The sequence below is a fragment of the Emys orbicularis genome, chromosome 13 (genome assembly GCF_028017835.1).
Source record: "Emys orbicularis isolate rEmyOrb1 chromosome 13, rEmyOrb1.hap1, whole genome shotgun sequence".
NCBI classification, from domain to species: Eukaryota; Metazoa; Chordata; order Testudines; family Emydidae; genus Emys; species Emys orbicularis.
Window position 1 is genome coordinate 35,840,070 of NC_088695.1, and position 22,297 is coordinate 35,862,366.

At 43.4% G+C, this 22,297-nt stretch overlaps 1 protein-coding gene across 1 annotated transcript in view; it reads right to left on the bottom strand.

The window, feature by feature from the left end:
* The window catches only part of LLGL2 (LLGL scribble cell polarity complex component 2), a 38,201-nt gene extending 19,352 nt beyond the window's left edge, over positions 1–18,849 (bottom strand). Inside the window, exons 1-9 of the mRNA XM_065415575.1 lie at positions 18,775–18,849; positions 10,014–10,111; positions 8,258–8,339; positions 6,822–6,937; positions 5,950–6,108; positions 4,533–4,695; positions 4,205–4,337; positions 3,189–3,243; positions 2,777–2,931 (exon numbers count right to left, since the gene is read on the bottom strand). Of these exons, the coding sequence (XP_065271647.1) occupies positions 2,777–2,931; positions 3,189–3,243; positions 4,205–4,337; positions 4,533–4,695; positions 5,950–6,108; positions 6,822–6,937; positions 8,258–8,339; positions 10,014–10,111; positions 18,775–18,849 (1,036 nt within the window). The remainder of the gene's footprint in view (positions 1–2,776; positions 2,932–3,188; positions 3,244–4,204; positions 4,338–4,532; positions 4,696–5,949; positions 6,109–6,821; positions 6,938–8,257; positions 8,340–10,013; positions 10,112–18,774) is intronic.
* Positions 18,850–22,297: the final 3,448 nt, after the last annotated feature.

A 22,297-nucleotide genomic window follows, 5' to 3' on the forward strand; every position in this document is an offset into this window, starting at 1 on the left:
CCACAACACCACTTACTCGACTTTGGCCTGGACAGCCCTTCATCAGCACAGGGGGCTGGCTGGGTGCACAGGGTCACAATGCCACTCATGTAAGTAGGGCCCAGACAGCACTCTGTCAGATGGTCATGGGCCCTCTGGGCTCCTCTCCCTTCACTGCACCCTGATATTCATGCTTTTACATATGTTACAAGGTGGCCACATTACAACCGACGAGAAACCAAAGTTGGGCTCTACCCATAATCGAAATTATTTATTAATGTAGGTTTTTCAGCTCTTTAAAAAGCATCATATAAAAACTACATAAGTACACTTTATTTCAGTGTGAAATCTAATGAAATGAACACATCAACGCATGGTAACCATGCCCACTTATCATACCCTAAACAGCTCCCCTTGGCCATATCTCTGCTCACAACTCTATTTGGGTTAGTTTTCCACCCTTAAATTCACCTCTTGCTCACTTGTCTGACCATCTGAAGTATAAGACTCACCAGTAACAAAATCTACTAAACAAACCCTACAAGACACTCAGTATATTAATATTTGCTTCAAGTGAATTATTTCTCTACCTCACACTGGGTTGGGAGTCAGGTGATCTGGGTTGTACTTCTGGCTCTGGCCTGCTGAACAACCTTAGGCTAATTACTTCTGTGACTCAGTTTCTCCATATATATATAAAGTGGGGGGGAGAGGGGGAGAAATACGATATAGCTAAAAGAGCTAAGTGTTTTGTTATTTTGCTCCTCAGTCTGCTGTCCTTCACTGTGCCTAATTCAGACAAACTCTGCAGGGCAGCGACCCAGTCTCTTGTACATCCATAGAGTACCATGCACCTATAAGCACTATATAAATATAGTGAGCACTGCACCTTGGTACAGCATTAACAATATGGGCAGAACACTGTACATGCACAGTCTAACAGTACAGGCAATAGAGTGTTATGCATGTATCTCTCATACATCCACTCACCAACAGCTGAAAACAAACAGGAACAGCCAATCTGCATGTTTATTTTTTTTTAAAGTATTCTCAGTCTGAAGATGGGGGGAAGGGGAAGAACTGCCTTCTAGAATCACGCTGCTATACACAAGCTTTACACTCATTAATTTAAGTGGCTTTGGGATATAACCATCCCTCTCTACTTCCATCATGAAGAACACCCTAAGGGGAGCGTGACGTGAGCTGGGCAGATCCACTCGTATTAGGCACTCAGCCACAAGGAAGCTTGCTGACCACAGACATGACATTTAATTTTAAATAACTTCCTGGTCTGAAGTGCTGCAGCTACAGCTTCCTCTAACAGCTCCTGGGTGCACACATTAGAAACACATGCAAACTGGATGGCTCAATTCTTGGGCAGTATAAGTTTGGTAGCTTGTAGTTATTTTAGGCTAAAGGCTCTTAATTCACATCTAGGAATTGTGTTTAGTGTCAAGTGTGACACTAGAACTCTGGTTATTCCAACTTTAAATATATTCTCGTCAGCATCTCAGAGCAGACACCTGCAAGGTTAAAAAAATTGGCTCATGTGCTTCTATACGATGTATAAAGGAGGACTGAAAGGTTGTCTTTTAAAATAAGAAATTCAGGTCTTGTCTATCCTGGAAGACACTGTAGCCTTATCTATAATAGGCAGTCTAGTGTCAACAAGGTTATAGTGACAAACATCTTTCCTGCTTTCATCATACATCATAAAGAAGCAATTAAAGTCCATCTTAAATAATCCTTTAAAGCCATTTGTAGGAAAACATGGAAACAACTACAGTGTTTAAGTTTCCAAACTAGATGTCTGCTTCTCCAAAACATCCATCTATTAAAACCGGAAGTCTTCTCTGCATTACAGACCACCATAAACTGAAAAACCTAGCAAGGCTAAGTAGCACATGTCAGGAGAGAGTTGCCCACAAAACCCCTCGAGGCACTTAATTCACTCAACCATCCTTTTTTACTGTATATTTCTGTAACTTAAAGTAACTAAGCTGTCATCTGTTTTGAAGGTGAGATCAGTAGCAATAGTGAAATGGGCAGGAGAAGCAGAAAGGTTTTGGGGGAAGAGTCAGGTTGGGGTGGGATCACGGACACATTCAGATTTGATGACTAAAGAGAGGAAGTGATTCCAGGTACTGCAAACTTAGGCAGCAAAGGTCCACATTGCTAGCAGGAATAGGAGAAGCTATGCGACATGCTGATTGGGAGAAGGTGGAACAAATACGATTGAGTCATTTCTAAGCTGTATAAAAAATGTAAACATTTGTGTTGGCCAGCAGAGAATTAATAAAATGCTTTGTTTACTGACCCTTAGTTGTAACCTTACCCTTTGTTCATATGCTACATGCAGCCTCATGTCATAAACCCAGACAGTAATTAAGAAAGCCACTCACTCCCAGTCTGAGATTGTTTTTTTTAATTACAGTCCCCTTTGATGAGCTGTCTCTTAATTGCAATATTCAGAACTGGATCTCGTATCTTAATCATGCCCCATGTCCAACCTTGCTCTGTTTTCATGAGCTGAAAAGGGCATGAACAACAATATAACAAGTGGTTTTAGTGGGTGCTTATGAAGTTTGTAGCTGACCCATCACTGCTGTCAGTATTTCACACTTCACTTATAAATGGCATCTTTAGACATTTACAATGATACAAAACAACTCAACACAAGCAAATCAATGCTTTGCATCTAAACTGCTACTTGTCATACCCAGAATCTCCACCCACAGAGCAACTCCAGACTACCCCTTACTCTTCAGAAGAGAAGGGGCACCTTCTCAACACATACCTGCAGCACGATCTGCATTGCAGATGACAAAGAAGTCTATCACCCGAGATGTAAAGTCAAAGGCAATCTGCTGGCTGCCATGGACGACTGAGATACTGTGCCGGTCACCATAGCTAGCCCGGGGCATCCCTCCTTGGAATATAATGTAAGGTAGCCTTAAAAACAAAGACACACGTTTGTGCTCTCTTTAGAGTCCATCTATTTCACCGGAAACTTATTAACTGAGAAAGTCTAAAGCCCCAACGTTTGACAAAGGCTCCCTACAGTGTTACTCAAAAGGGGCTACATGTGTGAGACAAGTGTAGTCAGCAATGGATTACAAGAAAACTTGTGCTCCCCCCACACAATCCTATTATTTTAAGCATCTCTTGTGAACAGTAAGTGGGAGGGAGATGAATAACCAAGAACCTACCCATTCTTTGTCGTCTGCCAATAAATCTTGGAAATGGCCTTGCAAGGGAAAGGACCTAGGATGACAGATTTACAAAGTTACCACAATTGTAAGATGCATCTTACATTAGGTGGAGTTCATATTTCTTGCGAGGGGAAGCAGAGTGGAAATGAAGGCCCTTTTTAATTATTCTGCTTTATATTGACGAAAGTGCCAAATGCATGGTAGGGCCACATGAGCTGAAAAGTATGTGGAGCAGTGGCACCTCACTGTGCTGAACTCAGAGAAGCAGTACTTTCTCTAGGAGATCCCATTTCTAGTAGTATTATTCAGAGCAAAGGCGGCTAAGGCCAAAGGGTAGCTGACTTGTATCACTGACAGAAGTATCATGTGCTGTACCTGGCTGGCAAGGGCTAGGAGCACTGCACTACAAGCCAGCTGTCCCCCAGAAGTGCCTCAATTTCCAGCACTCTCTTCTGGTTAATGCAGGGGTGATAGTAAGCTCTAAAGGCCAGGTCAGGCCAATATGGAGGCCTCCATATGGCAGAAGGAAGAAGTCATCCTCTTTTGAGGAGTTTCAGCCAACAAGAGGCATCACTTCCTCTTTAGCACTCAAGCAACAGACAGGAAAATAAATCCACTTGGCTCTTGCTAAAGAAGAACTGGACACCTGACTCAGAACAAAGAATAAAACTGAATCCCTAGGCTCCTTTCCTGATAATCTGAGCTATGCTTCTGTACACAGATTTTTACCTCCAGCTCATCTATGCTCAGTACAGACATCAAGTTAGGCATCCTTACTTCAGCAGAGTTCAAAGGCAACGCAAACTGGATTTAAGAGACCCCTTTGAGTTCAGATGTTTAAGGCCCATTGGGGCAACAGCTCTGCATTGCGCTGCCATGACTACACACCAGGGGAGAGCTTGACTCTGAGATCCCACAGGGGCTTGAAGTGAGTTTGAATTTAAGAGCAGTTCAACAAAAACAGTTTAAGCCTCAGCACAGAAGCAGTTGGTTTCTATCACACATATACTGACCATAAGGCACTTTGCTTTCCAGGGGCTCAGGCTGCCTGTTATCATTGGATACTGGCCACTGGGCATAACTTCCATCATAATGGCAGCTAATGATTTGGTGGCCATCCTTCTGCCAAAAGAGGTTCTCCAGTTGCTAGGGAGGAAGAGAGACAGAATGATTGATATCCAGAGAATCATTAACCCTGCCAGAACCAGAATATACATTCATAGGAGGGAAAAAACTAAGTTGGTTCTCCCTGCACCTCCTGGGTCTGTATTTCTTCAGAGAACCCCGGAGAGAGGGGGGCTCAACTTCCCCATGCCCAATGATTTCAGCCATCATTAATACCTGACTGCCCAGGAAGTGGTGTGACACTCTTTTGTTATGCAGGTCCCAGAGGACAATGAGGCCCCTGCTGTATCCAATCAGAATCTGGCCAGGGTTCCTGGGATGCTCCCGTAAAGCTTCCACCAATTCAAACGACCGCCTGTTACGATAGTCTTCTGGCACCCTGGGCAAAATGCGGAGAAAAATTAATCCACGTGCACCTGAATATGACAGCCACATTGACAGTGTAAGTATGGGAGAGAAACATGTTGGGAATGACAGGGAAGGTGAAACTCTTAGAAGGGTGAGAACAAGCAAGGTATCTTTTCAAACACAGCCAAGATCCTTACGATTTGCAGGACATTAAGCAAGGAAGCTACTGTGGAGCCGCTAAATGAGAGGACCTCCTTGCCCAGTCCCACCATCAGAAGGGGAAATCAGATGCCTATGATGAAATCTACAGCAGGAAGCCCACAAAGTGGGGTGTAGAAAGGATGTGAGCTACCTCCCTCTCCAGTCCCACTGACAGAGGCAGGGAAGGAGTGGAAAGGAGAGCCACAGGCAATGGGATGAAGCTGACACAAGCCTGTTGCCAACTGTTTGTGCTTACGGCCAGCACCGGGAGCAACACATTCCAAAAATGTGTTTTTTGGAGAGACTCCCACCTCAAAAGGTTACAGGTACATAAGGAATCAGGGCAACATTTTCAAAAGCATCCAAAGTGCCGTAGGAACCTTGGGCACTTTTGAAAACGTTTGCCCATGTCTACAGAAACTCAGGGTAAGTTGCTACCTCTTTCCTATCGCCCATACAAAAAATTAAATGCCTTGTTAAGCCTTCAAATGAATTTAATATTTGTTTGCGAGACCGGGATACATAATCAGGAGTACGGCTACGGTTATGTCACTGAGGTTGCAGAAGTCACAGAATCCATGACTTCCAGAGACCTCCATGACATTGGAGCACTGCAGCAGCAGCTGGGGAACCCCGGAGGGATGTTTTTAGTAAAAGTCATGGACAGGTCACAGCTTCTGTGAATTTTTGTTTATTGCCCATGACCGGTCCATGACTTTTACTAAAAATACCCATGACAAAATCGTAGCCTTAATCATGAGACAGGCACAGCATTTGCAGACCTACTAAATGCTTCCCCTACATAGTTCTGCAATGTTCTACAGCACCTCTGCTATGAATGTCTTGGGTTATTCCTGACCAGAAAATACCATCTGTATAATGCAGACAAACTAGGGCCCAGAGTAAGGATGTGTCCCTCCAACACCATCCAACATTTGCAGCCTGTAACAGTTAATGTAAGTCAGGCTCCAGTGTACAAGCTGGAATAAAAAATTGGTTAAGTGCAACACTCTCAAACTTTCCCCTTCTGACTGTCATGCTTATACACAACAAATCCCATTGGTCAACATGTCCATTTGCTCACCGCTGCAGCACTGCCTCAGAGGTGATGGTCCTATCCTCTAACAGTCTGAAGGATGGGAGCTCTACCACAAAGACATTGCCACTCTCAGTGCCAAGGTACAGAACTTCCCGCGATGAATGTGGAAGGACAACGGTTATCTGGGTGGCACTTGGAGGAGATCTGTGGATGCAAAAAGAAACCAGTTAACTGCCTGTGAAGGAGATCAGTTCTAGAGAGAAGCAGCTATGGTATACATTTAAACAGCTCCATAGAGCCTCAAATGAAAGCTGACCCCCTGCTTTACCCATAAGCCATTTGCAAGAGATCCAGTAGGCATTTTGCTTTGAGCCAGGATCTTGGGGTTTTTTTGGAAACAGAACACCAGCTTTAAAACAAACCTAAAAATAATCCAGAAATGCATTGATAGAGAGCTGTGTGTGTTAGATGAGTTTCCCCCTAATAGTGACTAACTACCCAAAGAAGCAGAAAGAAAAGTTGTCCAGAGACTGGAAAAAATTTAACTAGAAATATTGGGATATTTTAAACTGTGGTTTAAATGATTTAGTTAAATCCATGGACACACTTATTGATGTAAGACTAGTTACAGGGGTAAGCTCAACAGATATGTCAGGTTTAAATTGATTTGAGAAAGTGCACAGATTTAACTAAATGTATTTTAAAAGTAAACCTTTAAATTGGTACACCTTTGTATTCAGATGAGGCCTCATTCAAATCCTGTTGGCATCAATGGAAACACCCCTATTGACTTAAGTAGAAAGTGGATTGGGCCCTAAGTCAGGGCACTGTGAACTAAGCCATGTCAGAGTGCATTTCATAAGCTCCTGTGTGGGTGGCACAGGAAGGAGAGAGAGAGCAATATTAGAGCACATTACCCAGGAGGCCCTCGTAGTGTGAAGCGTTGTTCCTCCTGCAGCTCAGATGCCCCACTACGCTGCTTCAGGCTCCAGAGATGCAAGCTGTTATCATCCAGCAGTGTCACCAGCTGGCACTAAAATCAAGAGACATGATCATAAAGAAAGCAACCTATTTAAAAGCAGTACAAGCAATAAACCACTGCTGTTCAGTGATTATCTCAGTTAATGCAGGATTCAGGACCCAGTCTCACAGAGTGCCAGGCTTATACAGTTGTATTCAGGAGAATTCTGCTGACTCAGGCAGTAAAGGACTTAGGGACTACACAGAATGGCCTGCAGGCTTAAAAGCATTTATTGCCTGCTTCTGTATCCAATATACCAGCAGGGAGGGATGAGGGCTTGATCCTTGAAGGATGCAATATTAGCTGCACTTTCATCAATTGGGAAGTCCCACACTCTGCTACCTATTTCAGAGAGCTATGTTGTAGCTAGCACACAGTATTTACATCCTTCATGGTTTGCTGAAGTGGGCACACACCCCTCCACACCCCTGCTTTGGGAGTTGCTGGTGTATTCCACTTCACAACTCATCTTGCATTCTCTGCGTCCAACTTCCTTCTCAAGGGTGGTGCCACAGAGTCCTTTTATGAGCCCAACCCTGCCAGTTGTACATTCAAATGAAACATTTTGCCTGCTGAAGCCACACCTGGTACAACCATGTAATACTCCCCATGGGAGTTTCAGTTTATACCATTAAGTTTTGAGTGGTTTACTATCTAGAGAATTCACACCCTCTCATAATACAACACTGCTCTCCCCAAATGGGTGAGTCAGACAGTAAAGAGGCTGGTCTGCTAGTTAGTCAGGTTGGGGGGGGGGGGGGGGGGAAGAGGAGGAGGAGGAGGGCAGTTAGAAAGCCAACAGGCATCTGGGGAATTTTATCTTCCCATTTTTAGTTAGTGGTGAAGCCACACTATGCTATGCAAAAGCAAAGGAAGGAAGCTTAAAAGTAGCTAGGTTAGCCAAAGCACGTCAGGCCAAAGAATGATGAAACCTGCTACTGTTTCATCTGGCGAGCACTGCACAGCACAGAGGAAAATGGGTATGATCCCACTACAGAAATGCAGGTTGCAATACAAAAGGAAGCCCTTGCAGACAGCCTCTTGCAACAGCAACTATCCTAATCCTGTTGCCACTATCACCAGGTGCTTTCTGAGCTCAATTAAAAGGTGCTGCTCTCTCTATTTTTAGGACTAACATCTTCATGACAATGGGTGCTATTTACAGCACAATGAACAACACTGGGGAGGCCTGTCACAGACCCAGCATTTCTAGAACACAGACATTACACAGCCCAAAGGGATTCTAGAACTCAGGGCCTGGAGGTGAGTACACACACACACACACACACACACACACACACACACTAACTGAGGTATATGAATTCCACTCACCTGGCCCGGAATAAAGTGTATCTGCATGACGGTATTGTTCTCTTCATGTAAACCCATAAACTCCACCCCAGGAGCTCCATATCTGAAACGTTTGTTGAGGATCAACAGAATTAAAGATCACCTACAGCTACAATCACTTGAGGAGTAGTTGCTAGAAAATGAGATGAGATTTAGTTAGGCTTTGTCTTCACTACCCGCCGATCCGGCGGGTAGCAATCGGTTTTTCGGGGATCGACTTACCGCGTCTAGTGAAGCCGCGGTAAAAATCGATCCCTGATCGCTCTGCCGTCGACTCCGAAATCCACCTCGGCAAGAGGCGGCAGCGGAGTCGGCGGCAGCGGTCGACTTTCCCGCGTCCTCACCGCCAGGTAAGCTGACCTAAAATATGCAACTTCAGCTACGGTATTCACCTAGCTGAAGTTGCGTATCTTAGGTCGGACCCCCGCTGCAGTGTAGACCTAGCCTTAGAAACCAAGTGGAGTCAGTGGTGATCATAGACTCCTTTGAATCCATACATGCCTAGTTCGAGTTTAGTGTGCACACAACAATGGAAAACATGTACAGGAGTTTTTACTTGGTAGTTTGGGGGAGATGCAGAACGGGTGGCTGGACCCTGCTTTCTCCAAAGGTTATTAGTGGTTTCCCACACACTTCAATCCCTGCTTAACCAATCTGTAACCAGGAGACAGATGGCTAACGCCTTCCTGCAGAGCTCAGCCTCTCTGAACACAAACAGTGCTGGAAATGATTAAGCAAGCATAGACAGCTCTAACTTTTCCTTTCTGGGTTGGAGTGACACGCCTCTTTCATCCCAAACTCAGCTGGCCTTGTGTCATGGGAACCACCTCTCAATGCCTTTGTGTATACACAATACACGCTATCCTGGGACTGGACAAACAACCGCCTTCAAATGTTTTACTTCTGGCCCAATATTGGGGAACTTTAGGGTCCTGGATGAAGACTAATCCAGGAAGCAGAATGTCTTCATGGCTTAAACTTCAACCTTTGAGATGGTATTGAATAAAATATAATCTCCCTCCCCCACTTTACAGTATTAAGATAGCCTTGGCGTTTATAATAAGGGACAATTAGCTTTTAAGGCCAGAAAGCATCATTATGCTCATCTATTCTGATCCTCCACATACGATCTTACTTGGTAAAGGAATTTGTTGTACGCAGTGTTATTGTAGCCATGTTGGTCTCAGGATATTAGAGAGGCAAGGTGGGCGAGGTAATATCTTTTATTGGGCCAACTTCTGTTGGTGAGAGAGAGAAACTTTTGAACTTACACAGAGTTTGTCTTCAGGTCTGACCTGAAGACGAACTCTGTATAAGCTCAAAAGCTTGTCTCTCTCGCCAACAGAAGTTGGTCCAATAAAATATATTACCTCACCCATCTTGTCTCTCTAAAAGGAATTGGCTCACTTCACCCCCTTTTACTGCTTCCATATAATGCATACAAATGTTAAATGCATTATATGAACAAAACTACATATAAAACTGGATAAGGGAAGACAAGATTCATTAGGCGTGTTCCATGTACTTTGATTGTTTTTGAAGATCATATATTCCACTACAGACTAGAAATAAGGTGCAAAATTAAGCAAGAATAATTAACCATCTCTCTAAAAGTAGTGCTAGAGCTCAAACAGAAGGTTACTGGGTGAAGTTCTTTCCTTTGTCGGATAAAGCTCCAGACAATCTAAGAATCCAACCTGACACTGCAAGTTGTGAATCACACATGTAGAAAGGATACAGTTTGATGGCTCCTGATCTGGTCCCAATAGCCATAAGATGGAGAGAGGGGCTATATCCCAATGCACTGGGCTGGTGGGGAAATCCATGTTCTACAGTCTGGTGAAAACAAAAAACACCTCAAGGACATGTAGTTTCATGGGCATTGTGCATCATACACGGGCAGAAGCCAGAAATTAAATATGGTTTAGTTGTTTCAAATATAGCATGTTCAAGGATAATGTTTTAAGTCAAAAGATGCTCCAACAGAAGAAGTTTGGTTGTCTCGGTCAATAATCATCAAATCTGCTTACCAAGATGTGCTTGTTATTCAGTACAGATGCATAAACACTGAAATACTGCAACTTTCACTACCACAGAAATGGCAAAGGAATATTCCACAACAAGGAACCAGTTGGACTCCTGATGTTTTGTCAGGGTTATAATCTTAGAAATTCACCTGAGCACAACCTACAAGACTCACTACAATGCACCCAGTCAATCCTCTTATAACTCCACTTCATGCAAGTCTACTTTGTTAAATCATGATTCAAGCTCTGGACATCTCCAGAGTTCATTCCTGAAACTGACTGATAAGTACTGCTTGAGTTTTAGTCAAGTTAGGCTTCCAATAAGTCAGCCTGTATAACATCCTCTTATGCATGGGTGCCAGGTTTGTATAATTTTTGGTGGTGCCCAGAACGGGTCTAAGCAAAGCGGTCCCGTCCCTCGGACAGACTGGGGCAACCGACCCAGACCCTGCGCTTCAGGGGGTCGTGGGGTCCAGGGCAGCCTGGGGGATAGTGGGGGGGCCTGACGCCAGCAGCAGCGAGCGACCCAGCCCCAGCCTGGCCGGTTCCTGGTGTCGTTCGGGGGCAGAAACCGGAAAGAGGCGGGGTGTGGGTTTGGGGGAAGGGGTGGAATGGGGGAGGGGAGGGGACTCAGCAGGGCCGGGAAGAGGCGGGGCGTGGGCGGAGCAGGGCCAGGTCGCTCGCTGCTGCCAGCGCCAGGGCCCTGCAATCCCCCTAGGCCGCCCTGGACCCCGCATCCCCCTGAAGTGCGGGGCCCCCCAAAGTATGGGGCTCAGGGTAGTTGCCCTGGTCCATTCTATGGACAGGATGGCTCTGAAAATATAAGCCCAAACATTGGTGGAGCCGGGCCCACATTCCTGAATATTGGTGGAGAACAGGCACCACGGGCTCATAACTCACCACCTATGCTCTTATGTATAGCTTGTATATCAATTCCTGCTAGCAGCCTTATGGCAAGTGCCCAGAATGGACTCAACGTACTAGCCAAGAAGGCAACGTCCCACAGGGCAGTTGGGAAAACTGGTGAATATGGTATCCAATTCCCAAACATAGCAGGGGACACTGGGTTTTATTCATAGTATCTAGAGGCCTATCAAGCCATATCAAACTAGCTCAGAGAGGCTCTATTACTGATTATTAAGAGATGTTCATGACTCTAGCAGATAAGAGCACAAAAAGCAGCTTGATTGGTTTTAGTGACTGCCATATAATACATGCTTAGACCAAGACACACAATTTGGAGTGGATATGTACTACCTACCTAGGTAGGTAAGAAGTTTACTGAATACAAACACCTATGTAAAGTGTTTACAGAGTAAACAGTGTCTTAAGAGTGCAGTCAACAACTATGGCACTACTGCGATTTGGAAACAGCTCAGATTCTAGTCTTCAGAAGTGCCAGTGTACAGTTGGCCCAAACCCTGGATATCTGAACATTATGTGGTCTTAAGATAGTAACTACAATTAGATCTGAAGAGAGTTGTAGGTTGTGCGCTTCCAGAGGGGAAGTCATTTCTAAACAGACCACAGGACAAGTCAGAGAACAAATGGAGTGCCCATTTACTTAGTTCCACATTTAGAAATTGTGCCAGCATAGCTACGTCAGTTAGGAATGTGGGGGGAGGGGAATCCCACCCCCAACAGATATAGCTGCTCTGGTAAAAGATCTAGTGAACATGCAATCATACTGGCAAAAAGGTCCTTTCTGAGGTAAGGGAACTGGCATAAGCTATACCAGCAAAAATGGTATAAGCTGCATTTTCTTTAACATTCTTGCTGGTATAGTATACACACAAACCCTTTCTAGTAGATGGGGCCTTAGTGTTAGAAGCACCATCTCAAACTGAAGAGCTCTCCCATTCGTTTATTCTGTGTACAGTCAGTTTCCTCTGTTTGTGAGGTGATCAAGAGTTCAAAAAAGGTACCATGAGCCATAGGAAAGGGCGAAACATTTCAAGTGGGTTTTTTTCTTCTTTTTTAAATGTACTGAAGATTAGGTAGCAAATGGCCTGGAATCCAAACATGTCCTTCGGAGAGGAATGTGGGCAACAGCACAGGAGCACAAGGAGCAAGTTTGGCAGCAAAGGCCTTAGCGGCGCCTGATACAGGACTAGCTTCATAGAGTAACCATGGGGAATAAATCTGGAATAAAGAACCACTGATATGAGTCCTTGCAACACTTTCTACCAACCCTCAATTACCTGATTTGGTTAATCCAATACCAGTAGGAAAGAAAGGAAGCATTGCTCCATCCTAAAATGGATTGATTCTGTACATAAAGTACTGTACAGTACAATGAGCTACACAGGTGCTCAGTATTATCTGAGGACAAATACTCCTTTCTGCTTAAGATAGTTTGAATTCTTATCACTTGAAATGTGGCATCTCGGGGCTGTAATATTTCTTAAGTTTTCATTTAAATCTATACCTTGAAACAATATACAATATTCTCCCATTTCCCCCAATTACTGAGGCCTTGTCTACACGAACCAGGGTTCGACACGCAGTGATCAATGCATTGGCAGTCGCTTTAGCGGGTCTAGTGAAGACCTGCTAAATCCACTGCATATCGCTCTCGTTGACTCCTGTACTCCACCTGAACGAGAAGCGCAAGGCGAGTCGACGGGAGAGCGTCTCCAGTCCACATCGCATAGTGTGGACCTCACGGTAAGTAGATCTAAGTATGTCAACTTCAGCTACATTATTCATATAGCTAAAGTTACGTAACTTAGATCGATCTCCCCCCATAGTGTATACAAGGCCTTAGTTTACTGATTCTGTTCAGTAATGGGACTGTGTGAGTTTTATTTTTAAATAAGGTTTGCTCACGTGTGATTCAAGAGAGACAGTTATTCCATTTAATACCACCTACGGTGAAGGTGTCTTCAGTGGAAACCTTGAGTGCAGTAACATTCAACCACAACTCTAAGCTAATAACATTTATGGTACAACTGATATAAATCACATCTGAACCCACATTTATGGAGGTAGAAGGCAAGCTGATTCATCTCAGTGGTATTCTACCATATTAAAACAGCACTAGGTACCACAAATGCATTATCCCTGGATTTCTGTAACTTTAGGATAAGTATAATCTGACATCAGACACAGAAATGATTCCAACTGTTGGTAAAACTGATATCTACATCTTGTCTAGAATGACAATTTATCACATGGGTTCATTTCAACCTCGCAATAAAAGTAAAAGATACAGCTATGCTGTTCTGGATTCCATGACCTCTAAAATCAATTCACCTCTTTTCCATCTGTGCTACATACAACACAAGTAATTTTTGTGCTGTAAAAGAGGTTGTAAAGAAGACCATTTAGATGCTGTTCATTTAAACAGCAGTGACAAGCTTTGTTGTCTTTGTTCCCAAATTTTCCTGATCCAAGAAATAAAACGATGAGGATTCTACCAGCACATTCTTCCTGTTCGGTTTCTAAATATGGTCCACTTAATAGAGCTCAAGGCCCAAGGGCAAAGAAATGGATGGAAGATAGACACTTGCTTGCCACTGATCATAAAAAGTGGAAATGCAGTTCATGTGTCTTCCCCTCCCCCAGCTGCATATATAAAAATCCTAATGCACATCAAGGATATGGGAATATCCTGCCCACAAGTGCAAAACAGTTAGCTGCTGTTTAATGGGTTTATTTTTACAGCACTGCAGGTGTGCCTGTTGCTTTACAAACGCAAGATAAGGCACCTGCAATTTAAATGTGACAATGTACAGACAAAGGAGGGGAAAATAGATAAAATGAAGTTATTTGAATATGCATCATTGATGACTGGTGTGGGGTGTGCATTTCCAGGTTTGTTTGTTGTTTCTAGTGTAGGCAAGACAGCAGGAAGTACATTGTGGCAGGTTTGTTGCTGTGTTCAGCTTTGGAACTGGGGTGTGACTTTGCATACAGATTTCTCTCCATTGATTAATCAAGATCTCTCTGCGGATTTCTTTCTCCTTGCAAATAGTACAGTGAAGTCAGAACTAAGGCAGCAGCTGTTTGGCTGTCCCTGTTTTCCCTCATTCATATCTGGCTGATGAAAGCAGCAGCCTGTACTTTAACCTGTTCAGCAGGTGAACCTCTAGTGGGGGAAGGGAGGATGAGAGAACAATAGAGCCTTTTACTGGTGCATATAAAGTACTGGTGTAACAGCAACGCCATCTCCTTCTCAAAAAGGGACCTTTTTGTTTCTTTTAGGTGAGCTAGGAGGTTTCATTTTCATTTTCCTAAAACTGCAAAAAACAGTTTCAAGTTCAGGGCAAAAGAAAGCCTGGTGTCAGCAGCATTCCTGAACAGAGGTGTTTCACATTAGCTATATTTGCTGCAAGAAAGAAATGGGCAAACAGCTCATTCAATCCAAACTGAAGCTGACTGAACTGGGTCCATAGCTGTTCCTCCTCCTTTCCCTCCCCTGCAATCCTATTTAGACATTTTATGACAATGCAAAATAAAGGAACTGCATCTTTGTTAAATATTCCCTTTGAAGACAACAATGAGGCCGGTGAGTGTTAAATCTGTTTGACATAGTTCCTTATTCAGTGAGTTAAAAATCAACCATCCATCACACCACTTAGCAAGAGGTGGGAAGAGAAGGAAAAATGCAGCGCACATCTCTGCCATAAATTAAATGGAATGCTTCCAATGTGGTAAGAAAAGGTGGGTGAGGTAATCTCTTTTCTACTATAACCCAGTTTGCAACTCAGCTGCAGGACAGGCTGGTTCACCTATGTGTTACCTATCACCTAATCAGACAGTGCCAGTCTGAACATGTTTTGTCTTGCAGGATTTGGACTGAGCCAAATGTATCAGATATTATGCTAAAAGCAGGATGAACTTTTTTTTAAAAAGCAGATTGTCAAGTACACAAACCTTTCACTCTGTGCTACCTATTGAGCTAAAAACAGATTATTGCAACAGGTATATACAAGTACAGGTAGTTCTTGGTCATACATAGAGAGGTATGCAAAGCCAAGTCATCCACTCAGAATGTGAGAAGGCAATTATTTAAAGAGCACATGTTGTTACAAGAGTTTAATAGGAGAGAGGCTGGAAAGCTAGCCTGGCTGCACAGGTCAGTCCTTCAAAATTATCTGGGTTGTTCAATTTCTGACAACAGGTAAACTCTGGAGTGCAGACAGAAGAGGGAGGAGGTGAGAGAACCATGCTGGGAGACAGAAGCCTTTAAAATGCTTAAAATCCCAGTTGAACAATTACATCATGTCCTTAAAGTAGCCCCATTCATTGCTGGCATAAACAGATGCAACTCCACTGATTTCAATGGGATTACACCCTCATAGCCAATTCATTACTTGAGTATGTCGGTATAGTGATTTACTGCTAATTACCAACATCAGAACTACGGAATTTTACATCCAATATTGAACAAAGAGCAAGAAGCAGCCAGGTCCATGTGTGATGCAGTTAGATACAGGTCTAAAATGAGAAAAATCCCTCAATAGGGAGATATAGCTAAACTGGGATGGAGAAGGAGACAAAGCTAATGTTTAAAAAAAAAAATTCTCCATAGCTGTAATCATTCATATTGACCAGTACACAAAGCCACAGTCCAATAATCCCACCAAATGAAATAGGGCTCTCTCGAAGCAGTCTAGCTGGGAGGATTCAAAGGATGACTGGGCTACACCAGACAAATTTTAAGGGAAGAAAAAGCATCCCAGAATATATAGCGCTATTTTAATTGGAGGACCACAACACTGTAGGTGTGGAGATCACTTTTCCTCAAATAATTCTTCCTTTCCAGTGCTTATGGGAAGATCATACTTTCTGGGACCACGTCTATTTGCCTGGTTTCTGCATCAGAGGATACTGGGACAGCTCAACAATTAAATGCTGTACAAGGAAACATCCCAGAAATTTGTTCTCTCCCATCAAAAATTTAGGGTTTCCAGTTGATATACTAATGTCAGCAAAATAGGAACAGACAGTGCCCCAGGTTATATGGGCATTATATTTTTGTCACCAAAATATACTGTCTACTGCTCTCTCAATTTTTTCCCTTACACTAATCAGTCAGTAGTTACACTACTCAACTTTTGATGTACTGCACATACATCCCCTCATGGAGAGAAGTTAGACAAACTGAGGACTAACTTGTGCCCATACTGATAGAATGACAAGCTCTGTATCGGGGAAGGAGGAGGATACATCTCAGCCCCAAGAGAAGAAATTGTTCTCTTTTTATTCACTGGAGTGCTCCTGTTTATTTTTGTAGTACAAATCTGTTAGAGCAGCCAGGTCTACACAGCAGCTGGGGAGGGTGCTTCCCAGCACTGATAAGCAGACATGCACGGGCAGGATTGTACTCAGGCAGCTAGCCCATGCCACCAAAGTGACACTACTATTTTTAGCATGTTAGTTGAGGCAGAGCTAGTGAAGGTCTGTCTACCTGCACCGGGAAGCACCCTCCCAGCTGCTGTGTAGACATAGCCTTACTTATAGTTACTGCATCAGCATATCCCACTAATATAAGTAGCACTATGAATTTAGATGTACAAAATCGATTCATGTTTAACCTTTATACAAGAATGCGCAATAAGAGAACTATCATGGGAATAGCTGGTGTCCTGTAACCAGATTTTGTGTTATACACTATTAGCCCTCACAAGCAACACGTGTAGTATTTAAATATGATTAACAGACATAAGACATACAACCTGACTGCATTGATTAGATACTATAGACTCCCAACTGAAATTAGATAAAGAATCTGAGCTGTTACTAGTCCCTTCCCAGACCAGTTCTTATCCAGCATTATATTTGAGGACTTTTGAAGAATAAATTCATGAAAGTGCTAACGAACAGGAATTTAAGTGTTCATGAAGCTCCACCTTCATGTTGCACATTTAACAAGGACCATTCCCTAGCAACAGAAAACATTCTTAACCTCTTGGCTCCTGACATGCCAAAACATAAGGCCTTGGCTACACTGGCGGTGTACAGCGCTGCAACTTGCTGCGCTCAGGGGTGTGAAAAAACACCCCCCTGAGCGCAGCGAGTACAGCGCTGTAAAGCGCCAGTGAAATCAGAGCCTGCAGCGCTGCACGCTCGCTCGCAGCGCTGCAAGCTATTCCCCTCAGAGAGGTGGAGTACATACAGTGCTGCGAAAGCTCTCTCGCAGCGCTGGCGGCGCGACTACACTCGCGCTTCACAGCGCTGCCGCGGAAGCACTGTGAAGCGCGAGTGTAGCCAAGGCCTTAGTCTGACTTTTTAGGACCCGCCAGTCTTATGGCAGTCTCCATTATATCTAAAGTTTGCTTCTCTGAAACCCTTTCTATTATCACTCTACAGGTAATAATGGAAGAAGACAAGATTTAGAGCCATATCTTTGCTGGAGAAAAAAGTGTAAAAAAATGACAAAGGATTCCTTGCTAGAAAAGCAAACTGTAGATTCTCCTAGCAATAAGTGTTTCCAATCAATCCCTTGCTAACAAAGAAGAGTGTATAAGGGGTGATTTTTGCTTAAATACTGTGACTAATTACAAAGAATAAATTACTAAAAAGTAGTGTCTTAGACAGAAAGTCACCATCTTGTTAATATCACATTTTCCTTTGTAGAACTGAATCAAATACCACCATTAAAGTCAGAAAACATCACATAAAGCAGAGAAAGATATAGCAGTGAAGGTATGCTAGGCATTTTACAAACAGGCAAAAAGACAATGTTCCCTAACTAAACAGAACTCTCCAAGTGCTGGGTGGATACCAGTGCTCAGACACAGCTGTTCCCTGTTTGCAGAGAATGGAACCTTCACAAAAACCCGGATGTATGAATTCAGAACTGACAGGACAACAGCACAATCACATTTGCCACAAGAGCTGCCTTTGTAGCCTCCCCCATTTGAATCCCATGTACTCACTTCTGCATTAACCAACTGAAGTATGGCCTGAGAACAGGACTCCTAAAATCTAATCGTGGCTCTGACAGACACTCTCAGTGGCTTCAGCCAAGTCACAGCTTCTCTGTCTCAGTCCTTTCCCAGGCCACACCATTGGTACAACGGGAATAATATTTACTTTCTTCATAGAGGTGTTGGGAGAACATGTGTAGCACTTTAAAGACACAAAACACTGTGAAAGTCCTATGTATTAGTCACAGCAGGACTATAGTCACATTGAGGGAGTGAGGAGATTATTTCAAAGAGAAAATGTTCGTAATCTGTTTTCTCGTGAACCACAGACCTAAAACCAAGAATGTGGTATCTCAAAGCCCAGGAATGGCCTGTGAGCTTAAGACACAAACATGTTTGTACGTGTGCATATCAGAGGGACTGCAAAAAAAACCCAGCTTTGATTTACCAAATACGAGGGCAATCCACCTCTGTTGTAGCTAGCTTTTCCATACATACCTGAATGAACCTTCCCTCCTCTCTCTTCAGTGACTATGGACAGATTTTCTCTTTCATGCTGGTTTCCCTTAAAGCTCATTTGAAGAGCCCACCATACCTTGTTAAACTGGAAAAGGTCACGCTTGAGCCTCTCTCTTACGGGATCATGTCCGTGTCTCAAAAACCTTCTCATTTTCCCTCTTTAACCACCTGGCACCAGAAACCTAGTAAAAAAAGCAAAACCATGTTTAAACAAGTGGGATTTTAGAGTGAAAAAAATTAATCTGAATTGGGTCCTTTATTTTGTTTCAGCAAGTAACACGGAATTCAGCAGGCCAGGACGAGACAGCACAGCTATATGGGGAGTTAACAGGGACTAAAACTCAACACCACTGCAGCACATTATCCCAGATAGTAGGATTTGGTTTGCATAGTCCCTTTTTCATGCTGCTCAATTCTAGAATCCCTGTGGCTTTTAAAAAACAAACAATGCAGTTTACATTTTGCTACTTTTTTTTTTTTAAATCTCTTCACCTGACCTTGTCCAAGAAAGATGACAAGTGACAGAACGCAAAAGGATACTACTGCAGTCAGATAAATGTTTAACGAAACCAGCTCAAAAAGCCACCCAACTTCCAGAGTTGATGGCAGCATAGACTAGTATCAGTTTTTACCCCAGATAACCCTATGGCTACTGAGCTGAGGAGGGGAAAGTAAACATTTTAGGCTGGCATTATGGGTATATCATAAGGAGCTGGTGTTGCCTGGAATGTAGTTATGTTAATTATTAGCCTGTTTTTGTAAAACATCAAGCTTAATCCTCTACTAAGGGGGAAGGGGGAAAGAGAATAGTGCACCTGTCCCTCAGTGCAGTGCTACAAGAGAGTATAGTTCTCTGTACCTTGTAATTCTACCACTTCACCAAAACTTTATGATCCACTCATAGCACTCAATGCAGAAATAAAAAGCCCTGCCCTAGCACACCAGCAATAACACTTGGGACAGCAGGATATGGATTTCTAGTATTCAGCCAGTGCAGCAAAAGTAGCACCTTATGTCACTCTCCAGGACAGAAAGGAGTACGGCGAATGGGTAGAACTTGAAGATTCAGACCTAGGGTGTGGACTTTTCCCAAGGAAGGGGTGTGTACATATGTGGAGCAAGGTGGGAATTTATAGTGCGATAGTTTCCAGAACGTTTAAAATGAGTGTCAGAACTTGCCAGGAAGAAGAGTTATTTTTTATATCTCTGCCCCAGACTACATGGGGCCTGGGACATTTGACTCAAATATGGACAGGTAATTGAAAGCACTATCCACCCACAATGAGCTCTGAGAAGGAGCAGAAAAACTTTGCAGCCTCTTGGTGCTTCTATTATCCCACTTCTATACAAACAAGTGGGAATCCATCTCTGCATTCTTGTCAATAATGAGGTCATCAACCAAAGGCCATAAATCAGCCAGTCATTCCTGCAGGGTTTTTATTATACCTCCCAGCAAGGCCAGCAGAAGTGTAAATTTAAACAGCAAACTAAAAGTACAAAACTGACAAAATCAGCAAGTTCTGGTGAGCGAACAGCTCTGTCTTTTCTGCACGTCAGATATCAAGGTGTAATCCCAATGTACAGTCCTGGGTTTGCGCCTACACTTGCCACTAGGGGCTAGGATACTTCAGTGTTGCTAGCATGTGGAAGGTTGGTTTGGGTGGAGCACCATTTTGACTGGTTAAGGAAGGAGGGAGCAAAGGGATGGATCAGGCAGATGTATCAGTAAGATTCTGACAGGAGCTTAGAGCAGGCTGAGATAGTCCATGAATAACTCAGAGCATCATTACTATTACAGCAATATCTGGTCTGATTTTCAGAGATGCCAAGCACCTGCACCTCCTTTCTACTGACTTCAGTGGAGTTATGGGTGCTCAGCACTTCTGAAAGTCAGGGTTATAGCAATTAGCCCCAGAACAATCCCAGAGCTTAGCCTGCAACATCTCTAACCAAGCACACAGTACATTTTCAGGTGCACAAACAAAAAGAAAGGAACCCACCATGATCTCCTCGCTCCCCCAGTATCTAGAGATACCAGCAGGTACCACCTAATCATCAGCTTTCCTTGAATGGTCCCTTACAATATGAGCTAACTACTTATGCAAAACAATCTGTTCTACCTTGCATTTTGCTGTGACACTGGGAGCACCTTTCTCAGACCTGAAGAAGAGCTCTGTGTGGCTCGAAAGCTCGTCTCTCACCCCAACAGGAAGTTGATCCAATAAAAGATATTACCTCACACATCTTGTCTCTAACATCCTGTGACCAACACAGCTACAACTACACAGCATACAGCTTTCCAATTGTCATTCCTGCATGCTTTCTTCCCTATCCATTCCCCACTGACAGAGAAGGGAGAGTAAACCTGAGCTGCTTGGTATATTTGCATGATTTGGGTGGAAATGAAAGCCATCAGAACACTAGCAGGTGTGAAGAAATGGTGCCTAGCTGTCTGACACAGAAACCTTGACAGCAGGGAATATCAAAATAAAAGGGGAGAGGAGCGTAGCCAAAAAACAGGAACACATTTAAAAAACAAAGTCTCTGCAAGGTGATCTGAAAACCTACACCAAATAAATCTAAGGTTAGAGCCCATGTAACAAATCCTTTCATCAGGTTTGCATGATACAATTCTCAGAGAAGAGTCAAACATCTCAGTACATGGCTCTCTCCATGGATCAGCGTTCACCTTACACTCCTTTTCAGTACCCAAGACAGAGAAGCTAATGATCCAAACATCGGCCCAAATTCGGTGATGAATCCTGGTCACATGCCACCTGAGGCACATTGTGCATATACTAAGAAGAAGTGAGAAGCTGCTGTAGAAGTGACAACCTGTTGTGCTATGCAAGGAAAGAGTATCACACCCATATGCAGTAACTTTGGCCTTAGCCTGACAGGGAAAGTAAAAATGGGAAAGGGTGTGTCTTTGGCAATCAATATCCTGGGCCTATGAAACCAGGAAAACCCACACAGAAACTTCAAGTAACTAGTTCAAAGTAACTGGTTTTACAAGTATGGGGAAAGGAGACTTCCATGTGCCAACAAGGCAGCACAGACAAATACTCACAGTAAACAAAGGCAAGAAGGCAAAGGAAAGAGGGGGCTCTTTTGAAAGGATAGATAAATACAGCTGCCCATGTCCTGTAACAAAGTTTAGGAATGATTAATTGCATCTAACACATGCTGCTTATACATGCTTATGCCAAGAGAGGTAGCATTCAAAATCCAGCCCACACTGACCTGTTAAACCAACTAAGGAACCTTAATAGTTGGCATCAAGGAATCTAATAGCAACTGGCACCAAGCTACATCACCATGTAAACTGATGCACACTGCAGTCAAAGGAGATTTGCCAAAAAGAATGACGATTCCACCTAATCTGTATCATCTTGTCTCACAGGTGCACATTTCCTTTTTGCCAGCCCGATTTCTCTCGCAAATGCCCTTCTCTGATGTCTTACAAAAAACTGCAGCCCAATGTGCTCTGCAATTATAGAACATAGACACAAATACCCTTCACTGCAGACAGCATGAGGTAGTAGCAGTGGCCACTAGTAGCCAGGGTGGAGCCTCTGAAGCCATGGCTGCTTTGTGTG